At 39.9% G+C, this 25882-nt stretch overlaps 1 protein-coding gene across 2 annotated transcripts in view; it reads right to left on the reverse strand.

The window, feature by feature from the left end:
• FILIP1 (filamin A interacting protein 1) overlaps positions 1-25882 on the reverse strand; it is a 182897-nt gene that overhangs the window by 45192 nt on the left and 111823 nt on the right. For both annotated transcript variants that reach the window (XM_059400944.1, XM_059400943.1), the window contains exons 3-4: positions 25016-25189; positions 17286-17464 (exon numbers count right to left, since the gene is read on the reverse strand). In XM_059400944.1, coding sequence (XP_059256927.1) covers positions 17286-17464; positions 25016-25189 — 353 coding nt within the window. The remainder of the gene's footprint in view (positions 1-17285; positions 17465-25015; positions 25190-25882) is intronic.

The raw sequence follows: 25882 nt of genomic DNA on the forward strand, positions 1-25882 counted from the left end.
ACTCTCTGCCTACTTGTGATCTCTGTCTGTCAAATAAATAAATAAAATCTTTAAAAAAAAAAAAAAGAGAGAGAGAATCAAGGGGTCAGTACTGATGATAACAGTCCTGCCAAGGGGCATCTTGCATCAGTCTGCTTCTGGTGATTCAAGTTTGAGGTATATGGTCCCAGCAAGGCACTGACTATGTTCTAGGCCATAGCAAATAATTATTAGAGACAAATAGTAATAGCAATAGCAAGAGGAAATGTTTTAGGTATATCTGAAAAATCTTTAAAACAAATACAATAAATGTCAACCACAGGTGTGCTTTTTCTCTTCCCTGCTTAATACTACAAATAGCTACATTCAAAATCAACTTAAAGCCCTACAATTAAGACTCACTTAAAATAGCTGATGTTTAAAGGGTGTCGGGGTGGTTTAGTCAATTAAGCGTCTGCTTTCAGCTCAGGTCATGATCTCAGGATCCTGGGATCAAGCCCCACAACATGCTCTCCATTCAGTGGGGAGCCTGCTTCCCCTGCTTGTTCTCACTCTCTTGCTCTCTCTCTCTCTCTCTCTCTCTGTGTCAAATAAATAAATAAAATCTCTAAAAAAAAAAAAAAAGAAAGAGAGAGATGAGTTCTTAGAGGAAGGTCACCCTGGCTATTTCAAGGTCACTGCCTATTTTAAGGCTGTAAATAGTAAGGAAATTCAACTTTTTCTTTTGCTTTCGCTTTCCACATCAAAATGAGTGGTTGAAGATACAAAGGGTTTCCATCCTTGTGTAAGTGGGACATAAGAACCTGATGAACCCAGCAGCCCGATGTCCTCAGGAGTGTTGCTCTAGACCCAGTCCTCCATCTGATTCCTCAGACTTAGCAGAGGATTCTTCCATCACCTGATTTAACCAGAAACATAGCTGATGCCGCAGCTGGAATATTGCTGCACTTGTCTGATTGAACCTTTCATGCAGGGAACTTGTCAGCATGTCTACAGGCCAGAGAGCTGATACTTTACCAAGCTTACCAGTAGGGCTTACTATTAACTCTGTGTGTGGCAAAATTCACTTGGAGACTTGCTTTCATTGTGCTATATCATTTGTCATGAGTTACCAATATCTTCCAATAAGTTCTGACAATTGGAAAAAAGCAAGCTGACTTGGCCCATTTGCCACACCATGGTAAGGAGTTGGACTTTATTCTGAAGCATCTGATTTATATGACTAATATGCAGAGAAGGAACTTGAGCCAGGGAAAGCACCAGTGGAAAGATGTCTAAAGGATGCTATCATGGTAGCCCAGACAAGCAATGGGAAGGTGGTTTGGATAAGACTTTATCTTGGACTAGGGCAGAGGCAATGGTTTTGGGGGGAAAAAAATGGACAAATTCCAGATATAATTTGGAAGCAGAATCAATACAACCTACTGGTGGTTATGTTTGGAAGGTTAAGAGAAAGAGAAGGATGATTGCTTGTGTTTTAGTTTGAGTAATTAGATGGAAGTACTGTTAAACTGAGATAAGCACAAGAGGCGTGGATTTTCAAGAAGTGACCAAGAGTTCCATTTTGGAGACTTTAAGTTTGAGGATCCTAATGGGCCGATCAAGTATGGATAGTCACTCAATTATTATTTACTCCATGAATTAAATAAACATTTTTGTGTAAAGAGGATTAGAGATTTTCTTTTCTTTCTTTCTTTTTTTTTTTTTTTAAGGTTTTATTTATCTATTTGACAGAGAGAGAGAGATCACAAGTAGGCAGAGCAGAAGGCAGAGAGAGAGGAGAAGCAGGCTCTCCGCTGAGCAGAGAGCCCGATGTGGGGCTCGATCCCAAGATCCTGGGATCATGACCTGAGCCAAAGGCAGAGGCTTAACCCACTGAGCCACCCAGGTGCCCCGTGGTTTTCTTTTCTATGAAAGACATTCAGTCAAATGGAGGCTCTCCCTTTCTCAAACTTTTTAGCATGTGTTAACTAAAATGTATACTCCAGTTAAATTTAATGCACCCAGAAAGTATTGTGATTACAGATCCACAGGCCAAGTCCTAAATTCACTGTGAGTGGGGATCTTTTAAGACAATCATAACTTCTTTGAGTCCTGGATACTAGAAACAGAGTATCCAGGTTCCCATCATCCTTTAAGCATCTGGCTGTCACTGAGAATCATGACCCAAGGAAGTGGCTCTTAAAATCAAATCTTCCTGCAATTGCTCCATATTCAAATTGATCAGGAAAAGAAGAGATAAAGAGAGCATGTTTCCTACACATTCTGAGAAAGATCGAGTTTCACATATGGCAAGTGGGAAGTTTCTCAATGTGTGGGCGATTACTGTCTTGCCAATTCAGTGTGCTTTTATCCAGGAGACTTTTTTTTTTTTTTTTGCTGCAGAGGAGGTTCTGCTCCAGAACTGTGAGAAGTGGATGCACTGGTGAGCGGGAGTGAGCAGGCAAGGAGAAGTCATAGGATATGCTAAAGGCACTGTGTTTTGTGTTCCTTAGTAGGAGGGTGGGAGTTGGGGGACAACATTCTTCCAGGATCTCTCCCTGGAGGTTTGGTAATGGTATATTAAGTCTGGGCAGTAGTTCTGCACACAATTATGCCTTCTTCCTTGGGAGAAATATGATCCCAAACTTCTCAAATGTTACAGATTCCAGAAGTCAGACAAATCCACGAGCTTTAGAGAGCTGAGTAAATCAGAGTATATTGGAGGAAGAATGGTAGGTATAAATAAGTGAATAAAGTAAGAACATTTCTGTAAGAATACAGGATTTGCTGAAATTGTAAGAAACGAGACTAGATAGACCAAAGCATTCCTCCCTTCTAAAAGCACACGGGATGCAGAGCAGCCACAATAATCCACCATTTCTAGTTCCCTTCACATTTCAGATCCAATACATGTACTTCCTTGAGCATTTAAGAATAAAATAAATAGCAACTTCTATAGGAAGTAAACTTTTATAGGAAATTGAGCGTTGTGCAGAAAATTTAAAGCAAATGCTTAAGGCGCAGTGTTTCTGAACTTAAGAGGAATGAGTTGAGATTAAATAAAGTTGACCTCTAGTTTGTTTGCAGTTGGAGCTCACATTCAGCCCCTGAATAATTTGAATAGTTTCTTGGCTAAGAGTTCACATCCAAGAGTTGAATATGTTATGCATTGGGCATAAAAGACCAAACCTTTGATTAATCTTTTCTGTTCAAACTTTTCACCACCACAAAGTACTTTCCAAACACAAGCATTTTTGGAAAAAAGAGTGCATACTCGGTCAAGGAGCCAGAAAGAAGCAATCTCCAAACACTGAAAACACCACCTTCCCAAGTTCCAAATCCCTCTCTGGAGTCCAGGATTTGTAATGCTAATCTGAGTACCTTCTTCCATCCTGGAAAAAAGGGAAAAATATCAAAGTGATGGCGTTGAATATTCATTGTGGTGCTAAGAGACAACATATCTTTCCAGCACTTTTCTTTCTTAACTCTTTCTTGGTGTACAGATTTGTACAAAGACAGCATTTGCCTGGAATTTAGCATGATGACAAATGACTGTCAGTTTGGGACAGCATGCGATGGGTTTTCATACCAGAAGAATAATCTCACTTATTACTTTGCAATACCTGTTTTTGTCCACGATGCTGTAATAAAACATCAGCATAGTTAAAAATGCAATCCAACTAGTTAGAATTTGGGGACCCAAGACTCCCAAACATTTAGTAGAAATTTTTACTTTGAATCCAGGTGCTTTTGCAACCGCAATGAAGTCGTTTTTCTCTGGAAATTACACATCTCATTAATGAGTCAAATAGTTCAAAAAAGATCTAGAAGACACTTTGGTTTTGTGTTTCTAACATACAGAATGCCTATCAGGCTTGATCAACTGCCTGGCATTACAATTGCTTGGATTACGATTGATAGTATCTGTACTGATAGAAACAAAATTGTTTTTTAATGTCACTATAGAGCACTAGTTATTTACTGTACATTCACCCTTGGGGGAGACTCTGAAGCTGTAATTACTTACTAAAAATTTGCCTATTAAGGTACCATTCTAGGGGCGCCTGGATGCCTTTGGCTTAGGTCATGATCCCGGGGTCCTGGAATCCAGCCCTACATCAGGCTCCCTGCTGTGGGGGAAGCCTGCTTCTCCCTCTTCCACTCACCCTGCTTGTGTTCCCTCTCTCGCCAAGTCACTCTCTGTCAAATAAATTAATAAAATCTTTTAAAAAAATAAAAATGAAGTACCATTCTAGCTGGCCTATTCCTTATTTCCTAATGATCTTCACTGTGTGTTTCCTTTTTTTTTTTTTTAACTTTTTTTAAAAAAGATTGTATTTATTTATTTGACAGAGATCACAGGTAGGCAGAGAGGCAGGCAGAGGGGAAGGGAAGCAGGCTCCCCGCCAAGCAGAGAGCCCAATGAGGGGCTGGATCCCAGGACCCTGAGTCACAACCCAAGCCGAAGGCAGAGGCTTAACCCACTGAGCCACTCAGGCACCTCTTTTTTAAAATTTTTATTTAATTATTTGAGAGAGAGAGTGTGAAAGAGACAAGGACGGTAGTAGGGGAGAGGGACAGAGGGAAGTCCTACCAGGGGTTCCCTCCAGGGACCCTGAGCTGAAGGCAGATGCTTAACCAACTGAGCCACCCAGGCGCCCCTTCATTGTTTCTTAAAACTTTCCATCTGCTCTACTTCCTGAGGGCTCTCTGATTAATACTGAAAATAGGCACACATTTTTATTTGTATACGTATACTGTATTACAACCAACTTTTTAATCCAAAAGTTATAAGGTAAGTCTGCATTAGACTTTCTAAAGAAATGAATTTGTATCTGTACTTCATTTTGTAACCCACAATAACTTCTGCAAGCAAAATACATGCATTTAAATCCTTCAATTTGGTATACCAGTACACTGCAGATTAGCTTTTTTTCTCATTCAAAGCAGTTTGTTTTATGCAGCTGTTGGGAAAAGAAAATAATTATTCCCCAGGCTATTCAATACGTCAGTCCAAATTGGGTTTAAACTTTTCTTTTCAAGACATAAAATGTATTTTTTCATTTCTTTTTAATTTACTGAGTTTTTGAATATGCAAAGTTCTAGAAATAAAGGAGTAAATTTACTACCTCAGCAAAGGTACTACAGCAGTTTTTCTTTGATAGGATCCCTATGTTACCAATATTTTACTTCTCATAAAATTTTGTATGGCTAAAAATCATAATACTACTTATTTTTTGTAGAGAGAAAGTCATTTTCCAGCTATTATTTCATAGTTTTATTTTACTTCTCAAATATAATTTTTTTCTTATATAAGATTAACCTGTCTTTTGGAAACTTAAAAAACAAATGCTGAATCTTTTGTCAACATAAACCACACTGTCATATTATTGGTTCTCCTAAAATGCCATAAACTAGATGAGGCCAGAGAGAAATGACCATGATTAAAATAAGGTAAGTTTTCAGAGCACCTGGGTGGTGTAGTCGGTTAAGTGTTTGCCATAGGCTCCTGTCATGATCTCAGGGTCCCAACGTGGAACCCCCTGAGGAGCTCTGCATTGAGTTCCCTGCTCAGCAGGGAGTCTGCTTCTCCCTCTCCCTCTACCCCTCCCCGCTGCTAGTGACGGCCTTGCATGCTTGTGTGCGTGCACGCTTTCTCTCTCTCTCACATAGATACATAAAATTTAAAAAGAATAAGGTCAGTTTCTCTCATGTTTATGAATGATTATCAATACTATACATAAAAATGACTATAACAATAAGCATTATTAAGGGTCCTAACTTTTCCCAACTAATTTGGAATGCCATCTTTAACACATTTTATATTTCCATATCGACTATAATCTATGACCAGAATTTCTATCCTTTCTACTGACCTACCTATTATTGTACCACTATAATACTACTTACTATAATTTTAAAATGAGTTTTAGTTTCTAGAAGGAAACTTTTCTGCTACTTTTCATTTTCTAAATTTGTTTATTCTTGTTTGTGTATTATTTATACGACCTTTAGAATCACTTCATTTAGTTCCCATTCCTTAAGAAAAATCCTGATGATGTTTCTATTGTGATCACATTAAACTCATGGATTTAAACAAGGCAACATCTTAATGATGTTGGGTCCCCAGTTCTAGAATATGGTAAAGTCTTTCCATTGGTCCCAGTCTTTTTCATATCTCCAGGTAGCATTTATGGTCTCTCACATTCTTAAGTTTATTTCTAGATAGTTTATATTTAATGTAGTTTATCTTCTCATTTGGAAATAGGAAAACTATTGATTTTTGACTCTTGAGTCTATGTAGTTTTATACTTTGTCACCTCACTTTACTGAATTCTCTGCAGTAGGTTTTTAGTTTTCCTACATCTACTTACAATCTAAATACACAACTATCTCCACCTAAACAACAGAAAATTTGCTTTCCCAGGACATCGCATTGTTTTCAGTGTGTCTTAGCTGGATAAACTGTACATTGTGATTTAGTGACACTTGCATAGCTTTCCTTTTAGAGTTCATTACATAGGTGAGAAGAAGGAATGTTCCGTCTTACGTGCTATGCTTTGTGGGAAGGGCTTTATATTCATTATCTCATGAACTTAAGCAACTCTATGAGATAGCTACTTAGTTATACCCACTCTGTAGGTGAAGAAACAGAGTCACAGGGGTCAGATAACCTGTCTAAGCTTCTAGACCAGGAAGTGGCAGAGTCAGAATTTGAAATGAAATACATTTCCAAATGAAATTTATAAGACTGCAAAAACAACTGTCTCCTGGTTCCATATTTTGAGGGGCTCTTACACCCTGTAGCTAGAGCAACCCAGGGAGAAGTTAACCATAGCTGAAGAGGTTAGACTTAGCTCAGATGATCCTCTAGAGGTCCCAAACCATTTGTACTCTAGAACCAAGAAGATTTCTCTTTAGCATACATACAGATTCTTTCACTGATAATGGGCATACTGATTGCAGGCCTCAAACTTCTATGCTCAAGAAATACAGTTATCTTCATTTTTCCAGTATGGGTTCCCATTACACTTTATCATAGTTCAATCTGTGTAAATTCAGTCAAGTTTGGTTTCCCTTAATACATTTAAAGATTCCTCAGTCAAGTCACGGTCTCCTGAGTTAATTCTAGAGCTTCAGAACCCCATTTCTGTGCTTGAGGTTACATTCTGCAACCATTAAGAAGGTGGGCAAAAGGCCAGCTAGTCACCATTCTTCCATAATGGCATTCTCAGAGATGCACCCTGGGCTCTCGTGTGTCCAGGATCAATCTACTCAGATTGCTGATCTAAATGAGTCACAGTTCTATCCTCATGGCCAGCCATACTTCATTTAGTCACAGGGGGAAAATCTAAATATTCTTTTAGCGTTGTTTAGGGATACCAATTTTTACTTCATTTATCCTGAATTATTTAGCAGAAGGAGAGCCACAAGTTTTGCCATGCTTTTTGCTATGAACTGAATTGTGTCCCCCCCCAAATTCATATAGTGAGGTCCTAACCCCCAGTGTGACTATATCTGGAAATGCATCTTTTGGGAGGTAATAAAGGTTAGTAAGTCATAAGGGTAAGGTTCTACTCCAATAGGATTAGAGGCCTTATAAGAAGATCTCTCTCTTTCCATGTGCCTGTACAGAGGAAAGGCCACATGAGCATACAGTGGGAAGGTGGCCATCTACAAGCTGCAAAGGGAGACCTTACCAGAATCCAACCATTCTGGGAACCAGATCTCAGACTTCCAGTCTCTAGAACTGTGAGAAAATAGATTCCTGTTGTTTAGGCCACCTAGTATATTAGTTATGATAGCCCAAGCAAACTAAGACTCCCTTGGACTCCAACTAGTAATCTCTTTACTCTCAAATTCTCCATACCACATCTATCTGCAGTTTCTATTACTCTTCACCTTCCCTCTCTCCACCCTCTACTCCCCAAAAAGCTCAGAACAGAGTCTCTTCTTTTGTACTATCTCCTCCCCAAAATAGCATAGATGGCTCTTGCCTTCTTGTTTCTCTAAGCGTCTGATCTAACAGAGAAGAAGAGGGGTGATTAAAAACTGGATTACATAATCTTTCGAAGGCTATACCTAGATCTTTGCTTCTGAAATCCAAACACAAAATATTGACTTCTCACTTTCAGCAGTGGCAGCATGTCCTGGAGCAGTGGTTGCTCTTAACTGGCTATTCAAATAAGAACAGGACACAGGGTAACAGAAAAAAGTAAGTTAAAAAACTCGATTATAATCCTGTAGTAAGTTTTTATATCTGAGCATAGGCAAATGAAAATGTCCAAGCTGTAACAATATTATAATTGAATTACTCAGTCTTTGAGGTTGTAAGGGACAGGCTCATCTGGACTATCTAAGAAGATAGGAGTTATTAGTAAGACTACCCCAGTGTAAGTTAATGTAGAAAACTGTCTCCACAGCCAGTCAGGCCTAGAGAGAAGTGGAATATTATGCATGCTTTTGTGGTAGTTCTAGCAACTAAACAGCAATGAGTGTGCCTCAATGCTTGTTATCCTCTCAAAAGCAGGTGTCCACTGAAACCCCAGTCCTGTGATATGGCTATGCTTTACTCTTAGAAATTCTCTGTCTCTGCTGTTTTTTTCCTGGCTTCCACTGTCTTTATGTCCTTCTGTTTCATATGCCTCAAGAAAGTGTCTCAATGGGTTAGTGGGATCTCTCTCTTTCCATGTGCCTGTACAGAGGAAAGGCCACTTTCCTCATCAAACAGAGCCCACTATTTGGCAGTGTTTTCATACCAGGCTACCTTACAGGTCTTAATGTCCTTCATGTCTGACTAGCCACATTAAAGAATAAATAGCCAAGAGATGAATTTTGCTTACTGCACATCGTTTTATAAATTTGAGCCAACATCGAAAAACTGAAAGATTTTTACTAAAAGCAGAATTTTGTCTTTTCCTAAAAAAATCAGAATTGGCAACAATGTGGCAACAGAATCCATAACCTAAAACTGAATCAATCACCTGAACTGAACTGTGACTTTCCCTGGTAGTCAGAGCTTGGTGTCTCCAGCCTCGCAATCCTCCCGACTCATGCAGTGTTTGCTGAGGGGCTGGATCTGCTTCTCTCAGTTACTGCCTGGCACTGAAGGTGTTTGAGTTTGAGACCTTTGTGACCTCTGTCCAGTACAGTTGAATCTGGTCTAAGTGGTTGTGACCAGCATTGACAGAGTCGTATGACCAAAAAGAATGATGGTTATGTGAAAGGAGTTGTCTCTATTTCTCTCAGAAGAAGCCTCTTCAGTGAATCAGGTACTTAGAGTTTCAGGAACTATCTGGTAATTGCCTGAAAACTTTCTGAAAGAGAACAGCAAAATGATCAGTTCAGATCTAGAGAAACTCTGACAACCTGATCAACTCCCATTACTGGGCTCTCACTCTTTATCTCTCATATTTAAATTCCAAATACTGTCCTCCCTTCTTCCTTCTCCTGGGACTTTTCCAGAATAAGGGATATCAAATACTAGGACTGAGAAAGTCTTTTTTTTTTTTTTTTTTTTTTTTAAGATTTTATTTATTTATTTGACAGACAGAGATCACAAGTAGGCAGAGAGGCAGGCAGAGAGAGAGGGAGGAAGCAGGCTCCCCACTGAGCAGAGAGCCTGACAGGTCTGGGGTCTCTATCCCAGGACCCTGAGATCATGACCTGAACTGAAGATGGAGGCATTAACCCACTGAGCCACCCAGACGCCCAAAGGGCCAAGGAAGTCTTATGTGTTAAAAAACTTGAAACAGTAAAGTGTGTTTCTTGTGTATTGTTTCTCAAGCCCTCCCTTTGAATGCTTTTCCTTTCTAGTGGCCAGTTTTCTAGTGACCACGCCTTTCTATAATATTAGAATCCTTCTTGGGATGCCTGGCTGCTTCAGTAGGTGGAGCTTGTGACTCTTGATCTCAGGGGTTGCAAGTTCGAGCCCCACATTGGATTGGGTTAGAGATTACTTAAAAATAAAATCTATCTATCTATCTATCTATCTATCTATCTATATCTATGTATCTATACATCTATATATTCAACTAAAACTCTCAGCTTGCCAGGTTAAGCCCTTAGATCTAGAAAATATCTTCACCATCCTTACCTATAGTAAAATGCAACAGTAATTAAAATTCAGATTTAAATATAATCTAATAGGCTCTGAGGTTGTAAAGTACAGAGCAACCCAGGTAGCAGCACTACAAGATCCTGATTCATCAAATATGATTTTGTGGTATATTTAAAAATTTCTAAAGGAAAGTAAAATGCATTTGAGAATATTTTCCATAACAATAAAAGTAAGTTAATTTACATCATAACCTTTGATTAATCAGAAAATTTTGTTGATCAGAAAACCCATTTTCCTAGGCATGTCTGGTAAAGTTATATTACTAAGACTGAAGAGTCTTAGATCAGAGGCTAACTCAATGATCTTCAGAATGAGGGTGCTATGAAGCTTGGGAAGATCACATCCACCCAAGATCCAGCATTTTTGTACAGTGGGATCTGGTGAAATGAACCCGAAGGGCATTTTTAATGGGCCGAGTCATATTTAACCCATGGAGTGCCTACTTCAGGATGGGTGGTGGAAGAAAGTAGATATGATACTATCCTGGGTTTATTAAGAGGATCAACTCTTCTCCTAACTCCAAACTTCCAACCCTAGGAAACTATCTTTTTGAGTTGCCACTTGCCTGGACCCTTTAAGATGTAACATGACTTCCTTTACACTATGCTGACTTATCCCACCCTCCAATGCAAATATCCTGCTGTGAGCTATGAATAACACAACAGCACCTCAGCTCCTTTCATTTCAAGCACATTTGCCCATAGGAAGTGGGATTTGCATATTGCAAGAGTAAGAAGAATTGGAAGGAGGAATTGGATCCTGGCATTCTTTCAGAAAATCAACTGTAAAACCTATTCCTTTTCTGATTGAGTCTCAGAATTCTAATTCCTCTCCTTTCTTAAAAACTGTTCATTCCCAGCAGTTTTCTTGGCCAGTAGGATACTGATAGTAAGCGACATAACTCATAACCAAGTTAAGGTCTGTTACTCAAATTCTGAATCTGCCAACAGAATGGATGTACAGTCCACAAAGTCACTGGCCAACTTTCCAAGTCATTTTTTCCTCCTCCATGCATTGGGGAAATGAAGCATTCACTTTAATCAAAAGGTAAGAACTTGGAAGTAGAGAAGATTATTATATTTGACTGTAAACTCGGTTCAAACATTGATTCTTCCAATTAACAATTGTTAGTAATCTTGGTAGAAGGAACTTACCCTGTCTGTTTCTCTACATGCCAAATAGGGATAATAATTATGCATCAATAAAAGCTAACTCTGCTATCTAATAGCATCTAGCAGGGTGTTAAGCACAGAGAAGCTGGCTCAGTTGTTTTTTGCTAATATGTTCCATCTATTGATTACTTTCTGCTTGATAAGACTTGATCTTTTTACACATCATTGCAATCTTTTCCTACAAAGTGCCTTATTATGACTCTCCAAACTACCAGTGAGAAAAGCCCATTTTATTGTCATATTTTATTTTATTTATTTTTTTTTTTAAGATTTTTATTTATTTATTTGACAGAGATCACAAGCAGGCAGAGAGGCTGGCAGAGAGAAGGGGGGTGGGAAAGCAGGCTCCCTGCTGAGCAGAGAGCCCGATGCGGGGCTCGATCCCAGGACCCTGAGATCATGACCCGAGCCGAAGGCAGAGGCTCAACCCACTGAGCCACCCAGGTGACCCCTATTGTCATATTTTAAAGATAAGGCATCTAAATCTAAGAAAAGACTCAACAGGTATGATGCCAGGGAACCAAGTGTGAATTTCTTTTCTCCAAAGTGGGCTAGGATTATTTTCCAGGATTCCAGGCGACTAGAGAAACTTTTTGAGAACTTGCTCTGACTGGTCATTTCCCAGCATAGGCGAGTGAAATAGTGCAGCCTGTCCCACAAGCCACTGGGCAAAGCCCATTCCCCTTCATGTTGACCAAAATAGGGCTAGAAAGCTTCCCTTCCATTCAAGTCCCTGATCCTCCATTCTCTGCTTGGTAAGTTAAGAGATTTCTCTTGAGATGCTGATTTGTACTTAAAAAAAAAAAAAAAAAAAAAAGAACTTGTGCTTGGAAGTCTTACTGCAATATTATATGATGATGTAATTATTTATGTAGTCGCGGCTGAGCCTATAGAAGCCAAAAGCTTTAAAATCTATATCTACAGTTATAGATTTAGACAGAACTCCCCCACATCACTACATTAGCGTGCGTGCGCGCACGCACACACACCTCAAATATTTCTTTAAGTTTCAGACCACTTTTGATGTAACTGTATTCTCTCTATTTTGACATTCTTGAAGTTTAAGATAAAAATCCCAAGTCTTGCAGTTCAGACAGAGAATGAATATAAACGCTGAAGGTGATCTCATGCGTTCAGAATTAAGCCATTAAAGGTCAACGTGACTTAAAATACGGACCAAACAATACAGCATTTAGAAAGGGAGCTTTCTTTACCCAATCCTAACTAATGCAATGAAGTATATTTTCATCTTGATTATTAACAGTATGAGTTAAGCAATGCATTTTCTTCATGCTGTTTTCCTCTTTTTAACTTGGGAATATAACTCTTTGTAGAAATAAATATGCAGTAAATGATGGCAATAAATGATGATCACTATCTGCTGGCTTAGAATAAAGGAAGCCCAGAACAATGTATTGCCCATTTTAGGTTCTTAATTTGTGGAATTTTTATATAAGATGAATTGAAAACTCCTGAATGTTAAAAATAATTGCTGCTTCTATTATTTTTGTACTTGCAGGGTCTAGGTCAGTGGCAATATCAAGGACACAGCTTAAAGGTGGGCTTTATTTAGCCCCCTCATAACCATCATCAGCCCCCCCATCATGACTACCCCAAACAGAATCCAACCAAAGCAGAGCATTGTATATGCTATTCAAACACAGCTCCAAACAAGGCCCGGGGCTGCTGCTTCCAACAGATGCTATCTCAAAGCTTCTCCTATCTTGACAGGACACCACTGGCCTGAATATCTCTGTTTATATCCTCCCAATAACCATCTTTCTGCCTTTTAAGAGTTTATGTCATAGTTTGGCCGTAAGAGCATGGAGGTAGGGAGCCCACACACAGAGAGAGGGGGAAAAAAAAAAAAACCCAAGCCATTTTGCGCAAGGGACTCATTTGCACAAAAGTGCTAGACCACTGTGCACCGCGATCTGAGTTGAGCTAGATAATTTTTCTGGGCCTCAATTTCTCCACCCACAGAATGAAGGACTTAAAGGGGCTGATCTCATAAGTCCTTGGCAGGGCTCTGAGCGTGAGATTCCCGGTCTCACCAAATATCTGAATTTGGGTTGCTTATCAACACCTGCTAAGGATCCAGCATTCCTGGGTCCCTTTTGTTATCTTTAACCATTTTTCCACAGGAAAAGAAAAACTCTAGCAGGATAATTACTGAGGATGAAGCCGAGATGCTACCCCACGGGGAAAGTTCCCTAGCTCAGCACCCCTCCCATCACCCCACTACTCCCAAATGAAAAGCTGTCTAGGGCGGAGACCGCCTGCAGAGTTGAGCGGTCAGTGGGAGAAGTTGGATAAGATTATAGGAAGCAAACCACTCGGCTTATCTCAAGTCTCACTTTCTTACTTCCTTTACTCACGCTCACAGTAGAAACAAAGGGAAATGTTTCCGAAGTGAAGTTCTTGGCTTCCCCCTCTCCCCCGGAAAAGGGACTTTTTCTGGAGAAGGGGAAGGGAGGGCAAAACAAAGAAGGAAACAAAGGACTTGAAACAGTCTACAGGAGGACTCCCACTTGTGCTCAGAAATGCTGGCTCCCAGTTAGGCGCGGCCCCGCATCCCGGGCAGGTGCTGCAGCCACTGGGAGCTCCTGCAGCCCTGGTTGAGGCCAGAGGGACCTTGTGCAGAGGGGCTCCCTGGTGACTTGGCCACGGGAAAGAAAGCCTCGGGGTCAGCACACTGCCAGCCCCCAAAAGTAGATCTAATTATGACTGCTTACTTCAAAAAGAGGATTTAACCCAAAGCAGATTTAGCAGGGCAGTTTCCAAAGGGCAGCGGGAATCCCGGGCCTGACCTTTGAGAAAATCCTATAGGCTTCACTGCCCCCTAGGAACTCAGCAAGCAAGTCACGGTGGACTCCTCAGATTGTAGAGAAATTCAGGGATGCCATCTTGAGTTGTCAGGGTCCTAGTAGGGGCATTTAATTTAGCAGAAGGGTGTCGGACTGGGCATGCCCACCATATCGTGTGCACTGGGGGTCAGTCAGAGGATTGATCTGGGGGAAACACCGACAGTAAAAAAGTATAAAGCCCTCAAGTATAACCTGTTAAGTCAAAAATACTATTTCAAAACCTTAAGGTGGTTTGATATGTGAGCAAGCATCAAAGTTCTCTTAGAGAATTCTTATCTAAAACAGGACAGTTTGTTGATGTATCCCAGTAGTGCTGCTGATCAAAATATCAAAAGCATCTTTAGATAATTCTCTTTTAAATTTTACTTTGATTTTAAAAACCTACACAGCACTTCGCTCAGGAGAAATGATTGCTGGAGTTGTTTTAGTAAAATCAAACAACTCCAAAAGGGTACAGAGGATTGGAATTGTTCATCTAGAATTGATCAACAAGAAGTAAGTAAATAAACACATCTGGGATGGGCTTATTGTAGAATATAAAAGTACTTTGTGAACTATAAAGCTCTCCATCATGTGTTATTATTTCAATTACTCTCATGGAACACAAAAATTAGGAAGACAAAAAAAGAAAGGAAAAGAAACAGCCTGGATAAGTACAGTCTTCTAGCCACACACATCATTCAATTGATGAATCACTGAACTTTAGCTCAGAAACGAATAATCCACTATATGTTAATTAGTTGAATTTAAATAAAATTTAAACATAAATAAAAATAATTAAACCAACAATTGTAAGTGAACTGGTGCCACCTCAGGCATTTAGCTTACGTGGGAAACTATAGAAGAGACAGGTGTGTCTGGTTCTGAACCAAATCATACACAGCATGACTGAAAAAACAGTTGATTCACACAGGTGTTCTTTAAAATTATTTGATTTCAGATCTTTCAGGAATTCACTATCAAATAAGTAGCTGCTCTTTTACTTGACCACATTCCAACACAGAACTCCTAACCAGAGGACTGTTGTAGACATTCATAATTTACACTGTCACTAAAACCTTGTTTGCAAGATCTGTGCTTGAAGTTGGAAGGTTCACAGAGACTGAGGGAGTGGAGCTTATTCTCAGTGCTTGGTTTACCCCCCAAATGTCAAATTAGACCGTTGTTCAAACACAGAGCTGATAAACCTTAGCTTATAGGAGCAGAAGACAGGCCTAAAGAAATGGCGAGTATCGTACATTACACTCCAACAAGCAAAGAGAACTTTATTTTCCTTTCCCCTTCTCCTTCTCCAAGGGATGTGCCAAGTCCAACAATAAGTAAAAATTACTAATAATTTTTTAAACCTTTAACAAAAACCTGTGCTGTTTCATGCTTTTATTTACTTTTACTATGACACCTTTTTCTTATAAGCAAATTAACCTCGGAATACCGTAACTCTTTCTTGTAACTAAATATATAATAAAGCTGGGATTACTAAAGCTGTTCCCAAGTGGCTCTTAATTTGCAAGTCCTAAACACAGAAGCAGACATGCTTGGTAACTCAAAGCATGAGGATCGGATGTCACCAGTTTCAAAGATTGTGGAATTCACAGACATAACAATTCAGCAGAGGAAAGAAAAGGGAGAGAATAAGCTGAAAAGGTGCTAAACAAAACTGGAGATTATAGGAGAGTTAGTTACAAAGCTTTTCAAGTTGGAGTTCAAACATGGTGGTGCCAGGTCTGAGAGAATTACCTGTTAGGACAGATATCAGTGCTCAACATGCAGAGGTTTTATTTGAGGTTGTTTTGTTACTGTTTTTTTACACTGAGTTTTAAGAGTTATGTAACCCTTAGAAAGCAGGTAGATCTAGTCATTTAGTAATTTATATACAACCAAGTATTAAGAGTTTCTGTTGTGGTATTAAGAATGAATAGGATTTATTTTAGAGATACCACATCACACCAGTCAGAATGGCTAAAATTAACCAGTCAGGAAATGACAGATGCTGGCAAGGATGCGGAGAAAGGGGAACCCTCCTACACAGTTGGTGGGAATGCAAACTGGTGCAACTACTCTGGAAAACAGCATGGAGGTTCCTCAAAAAGTTGAAAATAGAGCTACCCTACGACCAAGCAATTGCACTACTGAGTATTTACCCTAAAGATACAAATGTAGTGATCTAAAGGGACACGTGCACCCAAATGTTTATAACAGCAATGTCCACAATAGCCAAACTATGGAAAGAACCTAGATGTCCATCAACAGATGAATGGATAAAGAAGTGGTGTATATATATATATGTATACACACACACACACACACACACACACACACACACACAAAGGAATACTATGCAGCCATCAAAAGAAATGAAATCTTGCCATTTGTGATGACACAGATGGCACTAGAGGGTATTATGCTTAATGAAATAAGTCAATCAGAGAAAGACAACTATCATATGATCTCCCTGATATAAGAAAGTTGAGAGGCAACATGGGGTGTTTGGGGGGTAGGAAAGGAATAAATGAAACAAGATGGAATCAGGAGGGAGACAAACCATAAGAGACTCTGAATCTCACAAAACAAACTGAGGGCTGCTGGGGGGAGGGGGTTAGGGAGAGGGTGGTTGGGTTATGAATATTGGGGAGGGTATATGCTATGGTGAGTGCTGTGAAGTGTGTAAACCTGGCGATTCACAGACCTGTACCCCTGGGGCTAATAATACACTATATGTTAATAAAAAAATAAAAAAATTTTTTAAAAAAGAATGAATAGGATTCATTTTAAATGGTTAAGATTACTGATTTGTCAACCACTTATTCAGGAAGTAAAAGTAGATTATTTTCCACTGAAGAAAATTAGTAGAGAGGCTTTTGGAATGTAGGTGCTTCATTGATCTTATATAAGCTCCCTGGGTTTCCAGCTGTATGGCTTTATGGTTCTCAACTTCCTACAGGAAATCTGGGGTCCCACCCTGTGTACCCCCCAACCTATTCAGATGGACAATAGCAGGTAAACATCTGTCTCACTTTCTACAAGCCATGCAGGTCAGAAATGGGAGTCTGAACCTGGGCTCCCATCTGTGGTGTCCCTGGGCGGAAGCAGGCTCCCTGACCAGAGGGCCAGAGACGAAAGGATGGCAGGGATCTCTGTGCGGTGCATGGCTTGTGTGCACATTACCTCTCCCGCTCCTGCTCCAGCAGGTTGGTGAAGTCGTCACTCTTGTTCATGTAGTCGGTGTGTTTGTGCTTCTCACTCTCTAGCTCGTACACCGTGCGTCGGTGACACTTCTCGGCCAGCAGCAGCTGCTCTAGCATGCGCCGGTACGTTTCCTTCTGTTTTTCCTCAAGTCTGTCCAGCTGGGTAAATGAACAGGGGAGAGAGTTAGTAGTTCATCTGATGTGCGTAGGACTCAAAATATTATATTGGTCTACTGATTTATGATTGGAAGGAGAGAACATCGGGTCTAGTGTTCTCTGCCATGTTCCCCATTCCCTCATGTTGTCTAGGCCAGCTGGCTTTCTACACCTGCCATAATAAGACTGTAGTAACGTCTGACCTTCTAGCTCTTTTGCTGTGAGCAGGTGTACTGGTTCCTAAGCTTTTGAGAGAACAAGCTCTTTCACTGTTTCTGTGACATGGCACAAAACCTATACTTAGAAAGAGGATGACAGCCCTCCTCATCTCAGGAAAATTAACAGCTCAGCATGTACCTGTACCAAACTTCTCCCCTGGGAAGTCAGTATCAACATCACAATCTTTTTTTAAGACTTGCAGTTACATGCACTTCTAGGAAAAGTATAGGAAGTCTCTACAGTCCTCTCTCTTCAAGAGATGCTAAATATAAGGAGGATTTCAAGACTTATAGGGAGCACGTATAGGGAGCACGTATCTCAGACTAAAAGAGATGCTGTCAAATATTATTACAGGACTTCTTTAAAAAAAAGAATGTATTTTTTTATTTGAGAAAGGGAGAGCGAGAGAGCACACATGGGTGGAGGGGAGAGGCAGAGGGAGAAGGAGAAAATCTCATGCAGACCTGCTGCTGAGTCTGAAAACTGTCACAGGGCTGGGTCCCACAACCCTGAGATCATGAACTGAGCTGAAATCAAGAGTAGGATTCTTAACCGACTGAGCCACCCCTATTATAGGATTTTTGTACCTATTTCTCTGACCAGGCTAGAAGATCTTTAAAGAATGCCTTGAGGGGCACCTGAGTGGCTCAGTGGTTTAGTTAAAGCCTTGCCTTTGGCTCAGGTCATGATCTCAGGGTCCTGGGATCGAGCCCTTCACTGGGCTCTCTGCTCAGCAAGGAGCCTGCTTACTTCTCTCTCTGCCTGCCTCTCCGCCTACTTGTGATCTCTGCCTGACAAACAAATAAATAAAATCTTTAAAAAAAAAATTGTCAGACACTACACAGACTAAAAAAAAAAAATGCCTTGATTGTGTTTTTAGTTTCTAGTGCCAAGCACAGAGCCTGGAGCAAAGTAAGTGTGTTCAGTAAATGTTTGTTCAGGACCAACTCTCGCAATATTGATGGTTCCCTATCCTACTCTCCTCTTCAAATTATAGTTCAGGGTTTCTCAACTTCAGAACTATTGACATTTTAGGCCAAATCATTCTTAATTTTGGGTGGCTGTATTGTGCACGGGAGGAGGTGTGGCAGCCTCCTTGGCCTCTGGCCCCCTCCCCAGGTGCCAGTAGTACGACTTCCAACTGTGATAAACCTACCCTTAGATGTTGCCAAACGTCCTTTGGAGGGCAAAACACTTTCACCACCCCCCACCCCTAACACAGAACCATGGCTTTAGTTGAAACATATTTAAAATCCATTCTCAATCCACAGCCTACTTGCTAAAACTTAATGGGGGTAATTCCACACTGTATCAGCATCAGAGTTTTTTCCCTGGGTTCTCCATGTTTGTCCCTCAGTCACATGGAGGTCTGAGGTTCCCTCTACAGTTGTGTGAGGTCTGTAGGAGGTGTATGTGGGGATCATTTCTGGGCCTCCAAATAAAAGAGATACAGCCCACATAATCCTCAGTGTTTCTGACCAGATCTCTGTCCCTTTGTGTAAGAGCCTGTGACTAGACAGAGAAGCCCAGGTTGACTGGTGGCAAATAATATTTGATACCATTAGGGATTGGCCAATTGTACTTTTATGTGTTCTGATAAATTTCTGTAGTCTTAAAAGGACAGCTTATATAAGAGGTTTCCTTCATTGGAATATCGCTCTATTACAAACTATTCTCCCCAGGAACTCTTCTGTCTTTCTACTATGTAATTTTCATCATATATTATAGAATTTGTCAAGCATTTCTAAAATATATCATCATCATCATCATCAATGTAGAAAGAGCAACTCTTTCCCTTTTTCAATCCTTTCTGTTTTATCATAAAGTAGGACCCACTTTTGAAAGTATTTGGAAAGCAGCTTCTGCCTATTTCTTCATACCCTCACCCCTCTGGGAAGGAGGGGTGACTTATTTGAAAGTTGTAACCCAGCAATTGCTCTACTATGTATTTACCCAAAGGACACAAAGAATACTGATTCAAAGGGGGCACATGCACTCCTATGTTTATGGAAGCATTATCAGTAATAGCCAAATGATGGAAAAATCCCAAGTGTCCATCAACTGACAAATAGATAAAGAAGATATATACACAGTGGAATATTACTCAGTGATCAAAAAGAATGAAATTTTGCCATTTGCAGCAATATGGCTGAAGCTAGAGTCACATGGAGTCATTTCATCTAATGTGAAATGAAACAAATCAGTCAGAAAGACCAATACCACATGATTTCACTCCTATGTGGAATTTAAGAAACAAAACAGATGAACATAAGGGAAAGGGAAAAGAAAAAAGAAAGTTATATTTGGAGTAGGGAACTAGGCATAAGCAGCTCAGCCTTTTCATTTCTTATTTTTTTACTTTGACTGCCATAAAATGGTACACTGTGCTCTGAAGGCCCAAATTCTCCTTCAAGCGGTTTCTCCAAAGTCTTGGAGGGAAAGCAATAGAAAGCCCAATAGTAGTCATTTATCTATTCAGACCAATAATAAAACTAAATGCTTTAACCCATCTATCCAACTCCTGCAGTTACCCTCAATCCCTTCGAGGAACTCTGGAAGGGAAGATGGAGGCATTATTAACTGAATGGCTAAGGTGCTCAGAAAAAAAGACATTGTGAGGGCATTTGGAGAAAAACCAGCTTGTGTTGATATGAAGTGTTCTGAGGCAGCCCAGGTCAAAGGTAGACTGTAGCTTTAGTATGTCCTGTCCATGTGGGCCTTTGAGGTTTGTTGTTCTCAGCAGCTACAGTCCTAGGGCCAACCTACTGGAGCAGTTGCTGGGGTCTCAGTGGGCCATGCTCCCCTTAGCTACACTAGCACTGCTTGATCCTAGCACTGATTACAGAATCAGGAAGACAGTCTTTTCGTCTCTTAATGCACTGAAAGAATGGTGTGCACACTGTTTCTCACACAGAACGGCAGGCCCAGACTTTAAACTGCAGAGGTAGCAAATTCCTCTTTAGCAATAAAGCATTCATGCGTGAGGATCTAGCTTTTAATTTTAAATTCTAGATGTAAGAACCAACATAGGTAGCAAGCAATCAGCTGTTCCTTGTTATTTTGTTTGGAACTACATAGAACTCCTAGGAGAGAACTTAGGTAGGCTAACTTCTCTCTCTTGGATCTTTGTGACTTGTCTAAAGGCTCTGAAGACTACCTCCCATAACAATAGGCTCTGTCAATTCATTAATCATGTACACTGTGTCCATGACTTTTGGTTTTCGTGATCCACACTGTGGCTCCATCATTGAGGAACAGTTGCCTTTATTAATGAATACTGAAAGTGAAATGGGAACCCGTTACTTTAGAAACTACAGCTCCCACTTGGACAAGAGGTGGAAGGAAAATTAAATGAGATCATTGTAACACTGAAAGCCAAAAGGAGAATATACCTGCAAGTCTTGTTCTACAAAAGCAAGCTGATAGAGAAGAGGCTTAAGGACTTGAGATGGAGAGAAATGTCAGCACGTTTTAGACAAAAGAATCATGATTTAGGAAGTGATTTTAGCTCTGTATCAGCAAAAGGCTAACTGGAGAAATATTAAGAGATTTAGGGAGAGAGAGATCTACTGAAATCAAATTTAATCTAAGATCACTAAAGAGGAAACATAAAGTCTTTTTTTTTTTTTTTAAGATTTTATTTATTTATTTGACACAGAGAGAGAGATCACACGTGAGCAGAGAGGCAGGCAGAGGGAAAGGGGTAAGCAGGCTCCCTGCCGAGCAGAGAGCCCGATGCGGGGCTCAATCCCAGGACCCTGAGATCATGACCCAAGCTGAAGGCAGAGGCTTTAACTCACTGAGCCACCCACACGCCCCAAAACATAAAGTCTTAAAGAACAAACTGGACTTCCGCAAAAGAGAAATGGATCTAAGTGCTCTTAAAGATAAGGCTATAAAGAAGGGACATATATTAGTCATTAGTGAATCAAAATGAGTGACCAGAGGAGGTAGAGATAGCAAGCACAGAGAACAGAGCCATGTGAATCCCCCCACGAAAAGGGTTGGGATCCAGAAAGTGTTTGGGGAATGTGCTGTAAAACTGCAGATAGTTCTTCATGAGATCAGTTGGGAGCCATTATCTTGAAGACTGCAACCATTACCCAAGGTGGATATATAAAATATAGACAGATTTAAGAATTAAATTCTGAGAAGATCAAGGTAGAACATTTGAAGCATTATTTGGTGAGTTTCAGGGTGTCAGCTAAAATAGATGGGCCCTGAGAGAACACATTTGAGAAACTTGGAGATGCAGAGTTTGAAGGAAAAATGAGACAAACATCGGGGGATTCAGTCAGGACAGTAACATAAACAGCTCAAACATGGATAGAGTGAGATGAGAAAAGACTCATCTGTCAGAGAGGATTATTCAACTCAAGGATATGAATATAGGTAAGAATTGTCTTAAACAAAGGGTCCTCTTGGCAGGCTTATAACTCCTTGATTTTACTTCTGTCACTGAGGGAGACCATATAAAGTAGAACACAGAAGGTAACTTCCCCAGACTGATAGAAATCCTGTGATAATTAAAGGATTTTCTCTACCTGCCTTCCTTCCCTTAGAGATTGCCCAAGTCTCTCCTTTGGTCTCCCTAAGAGTAACATGGGCCTGCATTATGTTGAGTCATTTTGCTTGAGGTAAACTGACTGTGGAACTGAGGATTTTCTTGTATTTTTAATATTTATGAATGTGAGGTTGATATTATGATGATTGTATTCTAATAATTCCTTAGGCCTTCTATAAAAGGGGAATGGGGGAACTTAAGATATATTAGTTAAACTTTGAAAATGCTTAAGATTGGGGTGTCTGGGTGGTTTAGTGGGTTAAAGCCTTTGCCTTCAGCTCAGGTCATGATCCCAGGGTCCTAGGATCTAGCCCTGCACCGGGCTCTCTGCTCAGCAGAAGCCTGCTTCCTCCTCTCTCTGCCTGCCTCTCTGCCTACTTGTAATCTCTGTCTGTCAAATAAATAAAATCTTTTTAAAAAAAGAAAGAAAAGAAAATGCTTAAGAATAAGATCCCTTTGGCTAAGGCTAAGCAGAAGAATTTGGGAAGGAAAGATACTGAAATCTTGATTTCTTCAGAATTTTGCTTAAGAATTATGAACTTTCATATCCTGGACTTTAATTCACAAAGAAGCTCAGGGAGATTTAATATTTGCTGCTTAATTTCTCCCCAGATATTTGGCAAGGCAGAGGGTGTCCACCACATAGGGTTCATTGCTGAACCTCTGATGAGTTCTATTGGATAACCTGGCTGGGCCTAATTTGGTATGGAAATTAAAATGAGCAGTGGCTTTTGGGCTTGAGATGCAGCATGGCTTCTAAAGATAAGAGCTAGACTATTCACTCATGGTCCCAAGAGGCAAACCCAACAGTGATTGTATTGGGATCGTTCCTCATGAAGTTGGAAGAAAGACTCCTGCTCCTGGATAATGACAACTTGATTGTTATGTCCAAAAGGTTAGGAGACCCCAAATTTGTAGATGGTAGAAGATAAATCTTTTCTCCTTCTAGCATTCTATTTTTCCCACAAAGCAAGACCTTACTATTTTGTCAGTTTGGGAAAAGTAGCTTCTGTCCTTTTCTCTACCTCCACACTCTCTCTCCTCCCCAACTGAGGAATACTCTTCAGATTGGGAGTTGAGGGGAGAAAGAAACCAAAAGTCATGTTTAGCTAAGCCAGTTCTAAAAGGACCACCCACAGTGTGGGTTTCTTCTGTTCTGCCCCTTTGTCCATGAGATAGGAACACTTGGGTTAGGCCTGCTTTCTGAAGGTAGGTCAGAAACTCCTTTCTTTGTGTACTTTCCATAGAGCTCACTGGGTTAAAGGCAGTGCTTTTGAGCAAATGTGTGTGTTTTCAGACCCACCTCTCCTTTGAGGTGTCATCCCAAGCTCTAACTCGGGAGCAAAGAATTCGGAAACCTAAATGATATCATTTATCCAAACTGAGTTCTCCGACCCAGGGGGTTATTGTAAGAATATTTAATATTGTAAGAATATTTTGACCTCATTATGTCTGTCACTCCTCAAGCCCCTCCAAATTTGGAAATAATTAAAGGTGTGAGTGAATATCACAATATCAAATGCTCATGGCTAGTATTTGGTGAGTACCTGGGATGTACCAGACACTGTGTTAAGAGCTTTTCGGGCATTGCTTTATTTAATCTTCACAACAGCTCTAGGAGATACGTGCTGTTGTTACTTCCATCTGACAGAGAAGAAAGGAACTAAGGTTAGGGAGCTGAAGTGACCCGCCCAAAGCCATAGGCAGTTGGTAATGGTGGCTCTCAGACATGCAAGTGGATCCAGCCAGTTGACTGCATCCCATCATAAGTCATCTCTTAACATTTTAGGCAAAGATTAAAACACGAGCTCCAGCTATTCCTTGTTGTAGAAATTAGGGTAATTATAGGACCATCAGTCTGCTGTGAATACTGTCAAAAACAGATCTTATCTAAGATCTGTCAAAATAAGCTTCTATAAAGGCTTGACATATGATAATATATTATCTTTTATATTATTATTTTTTATATTATGACAAATTGCTTCATTTTTAATTTCTGTGTTCTTTTTATTCATTTATGATAATAATTTCACATCTCTGGAATTTTTTTACATAAATTCTGAAGTCAGTATGGGTAATCTAGCAACTGTTTCCCTAACTCAGCCTCAAACTTCTACTACAACACGAGAATACTTTTAACATGTAGTCTCATGGGAAATTAATAACATCGCAGATAGTTCCTAACACAATCTTATATAAAAGTGACTAAATATAACCCTATTAGATTTCCTTTCATCTTAAAAAGTTGCCCTAAGCATTTTGCCTCAACCACTGTATTTCAGCTACGTACATGAGACCATTTTAACTGTGACAAAATCTGTAATATACAAAAACACAGTCCCTTTATAAACATCAATAATAAAATAAATGTTCATCAATACAATATCAATAATCAATTTAATTTCAGGTAACCGATTTGATAATGATCCTGACAACTCAATGCCAAAACTGATGACCGCTTCAAGTTTTTACACACATCATCTCCTAGAGAAATAGAACAATAACAGATTGCAGCAGCATGTAATTGGTGTAATCACATGAGAAATAGATTTCAGGCTTTAAGTATTTTTAAGGAAATACTTCTAAAATTCTTATCATTGCAATGTATCCATTGTAATTCATGAATTATATAATTACATTTTAATTCTATACTAAAGTGTCCTAAAAATTTGGCTTTGAAAGAAAATGTTAAAGCATGAAAAATGGAGAATGTGAAGCCATCTCTCTGAGGTACCCTTACATACGGGAACTTGCTGATGTCATATTTTTACCTCTGAAATTGGTTTCTCATAGACATCTTCTCCTATAGACTTCTCCTGGGCCAGGATGGCATCTCGGTGCAGGACTCGCAGCACTTTCTCTGGCTCTGCAGACCCGTAGTGAGCCTCCAGAACCTCAGGCTTGGTTTTCTCTGTCTTCAGCATGTGGATCACATCTTCCCTGGCCTGTGGTAGAATGCGGCAAGGTCAGACGGTTGACAACATAAATCACATGCCAGACTCACAAAATCAACACAAAGCTTATTGAACACATCCCCATCTCTTCGGGGCTATTGGCAAATTCACTGGGTATTTTGTTCTTATTTTCTATCAAAAGCAGATTGGCAAGCAGATACTCCGCTTCAGGTTGCTAGGAAGCAGCAAGCAGAAAACGTATTTGTGCTAATATTAACTACATAAAAATTGCTTTATCTAAGTAGAAAAGATTCTGAGCACTTTTGAATCAAGAGGACGTGGGGTACTTACCCCGTTTCATTGTACATGAGGTCAAGGACAATTTAAAGTTTTCTAGTTTTCTGTTTATGCTCTCAAAGAAGTATTCAAATCTAGTTTCCCCGTTCTAATTACAACCCTATGTGTAATAAACAAAACAGCCTTTATAAGTGAGTTCCTATTTCCTATCAAGTGATTCAGTTTATATAGAAACACATGGTTAGGAACTCACATGGTGCTGTGCTGGGCTTTTTGATCTAAGGAATCACACCAAAGGTGAAATTTAACTCCTGTAACATCCAGACTACCAATCGTATGAGCCAGGTATGAGCCAGACTACCAATCTTATGAGCCATACTCAATCGTATAAGTGGGGTCAGCATTGTTCTTTTGGTTTCTCAGCAAAACTTCAGCACCTTCTTGAAC

Source organism: Mustela nigripes, chromosome 5 (genome assembly GCF_022355385.1).
Source record: "Mustela nigripes isolate SB6536 chromosome 5, MUSNIG.SB6536, whole genome shotgun sequence".
In the NCBI taxonomy this organism is placed as follows: domain Eukaryota; kingdom Metazoa; phylum Chordata; class Mammalia; order Carnivora; family Mustelidae; genus Mustela; species Mustela nigripes.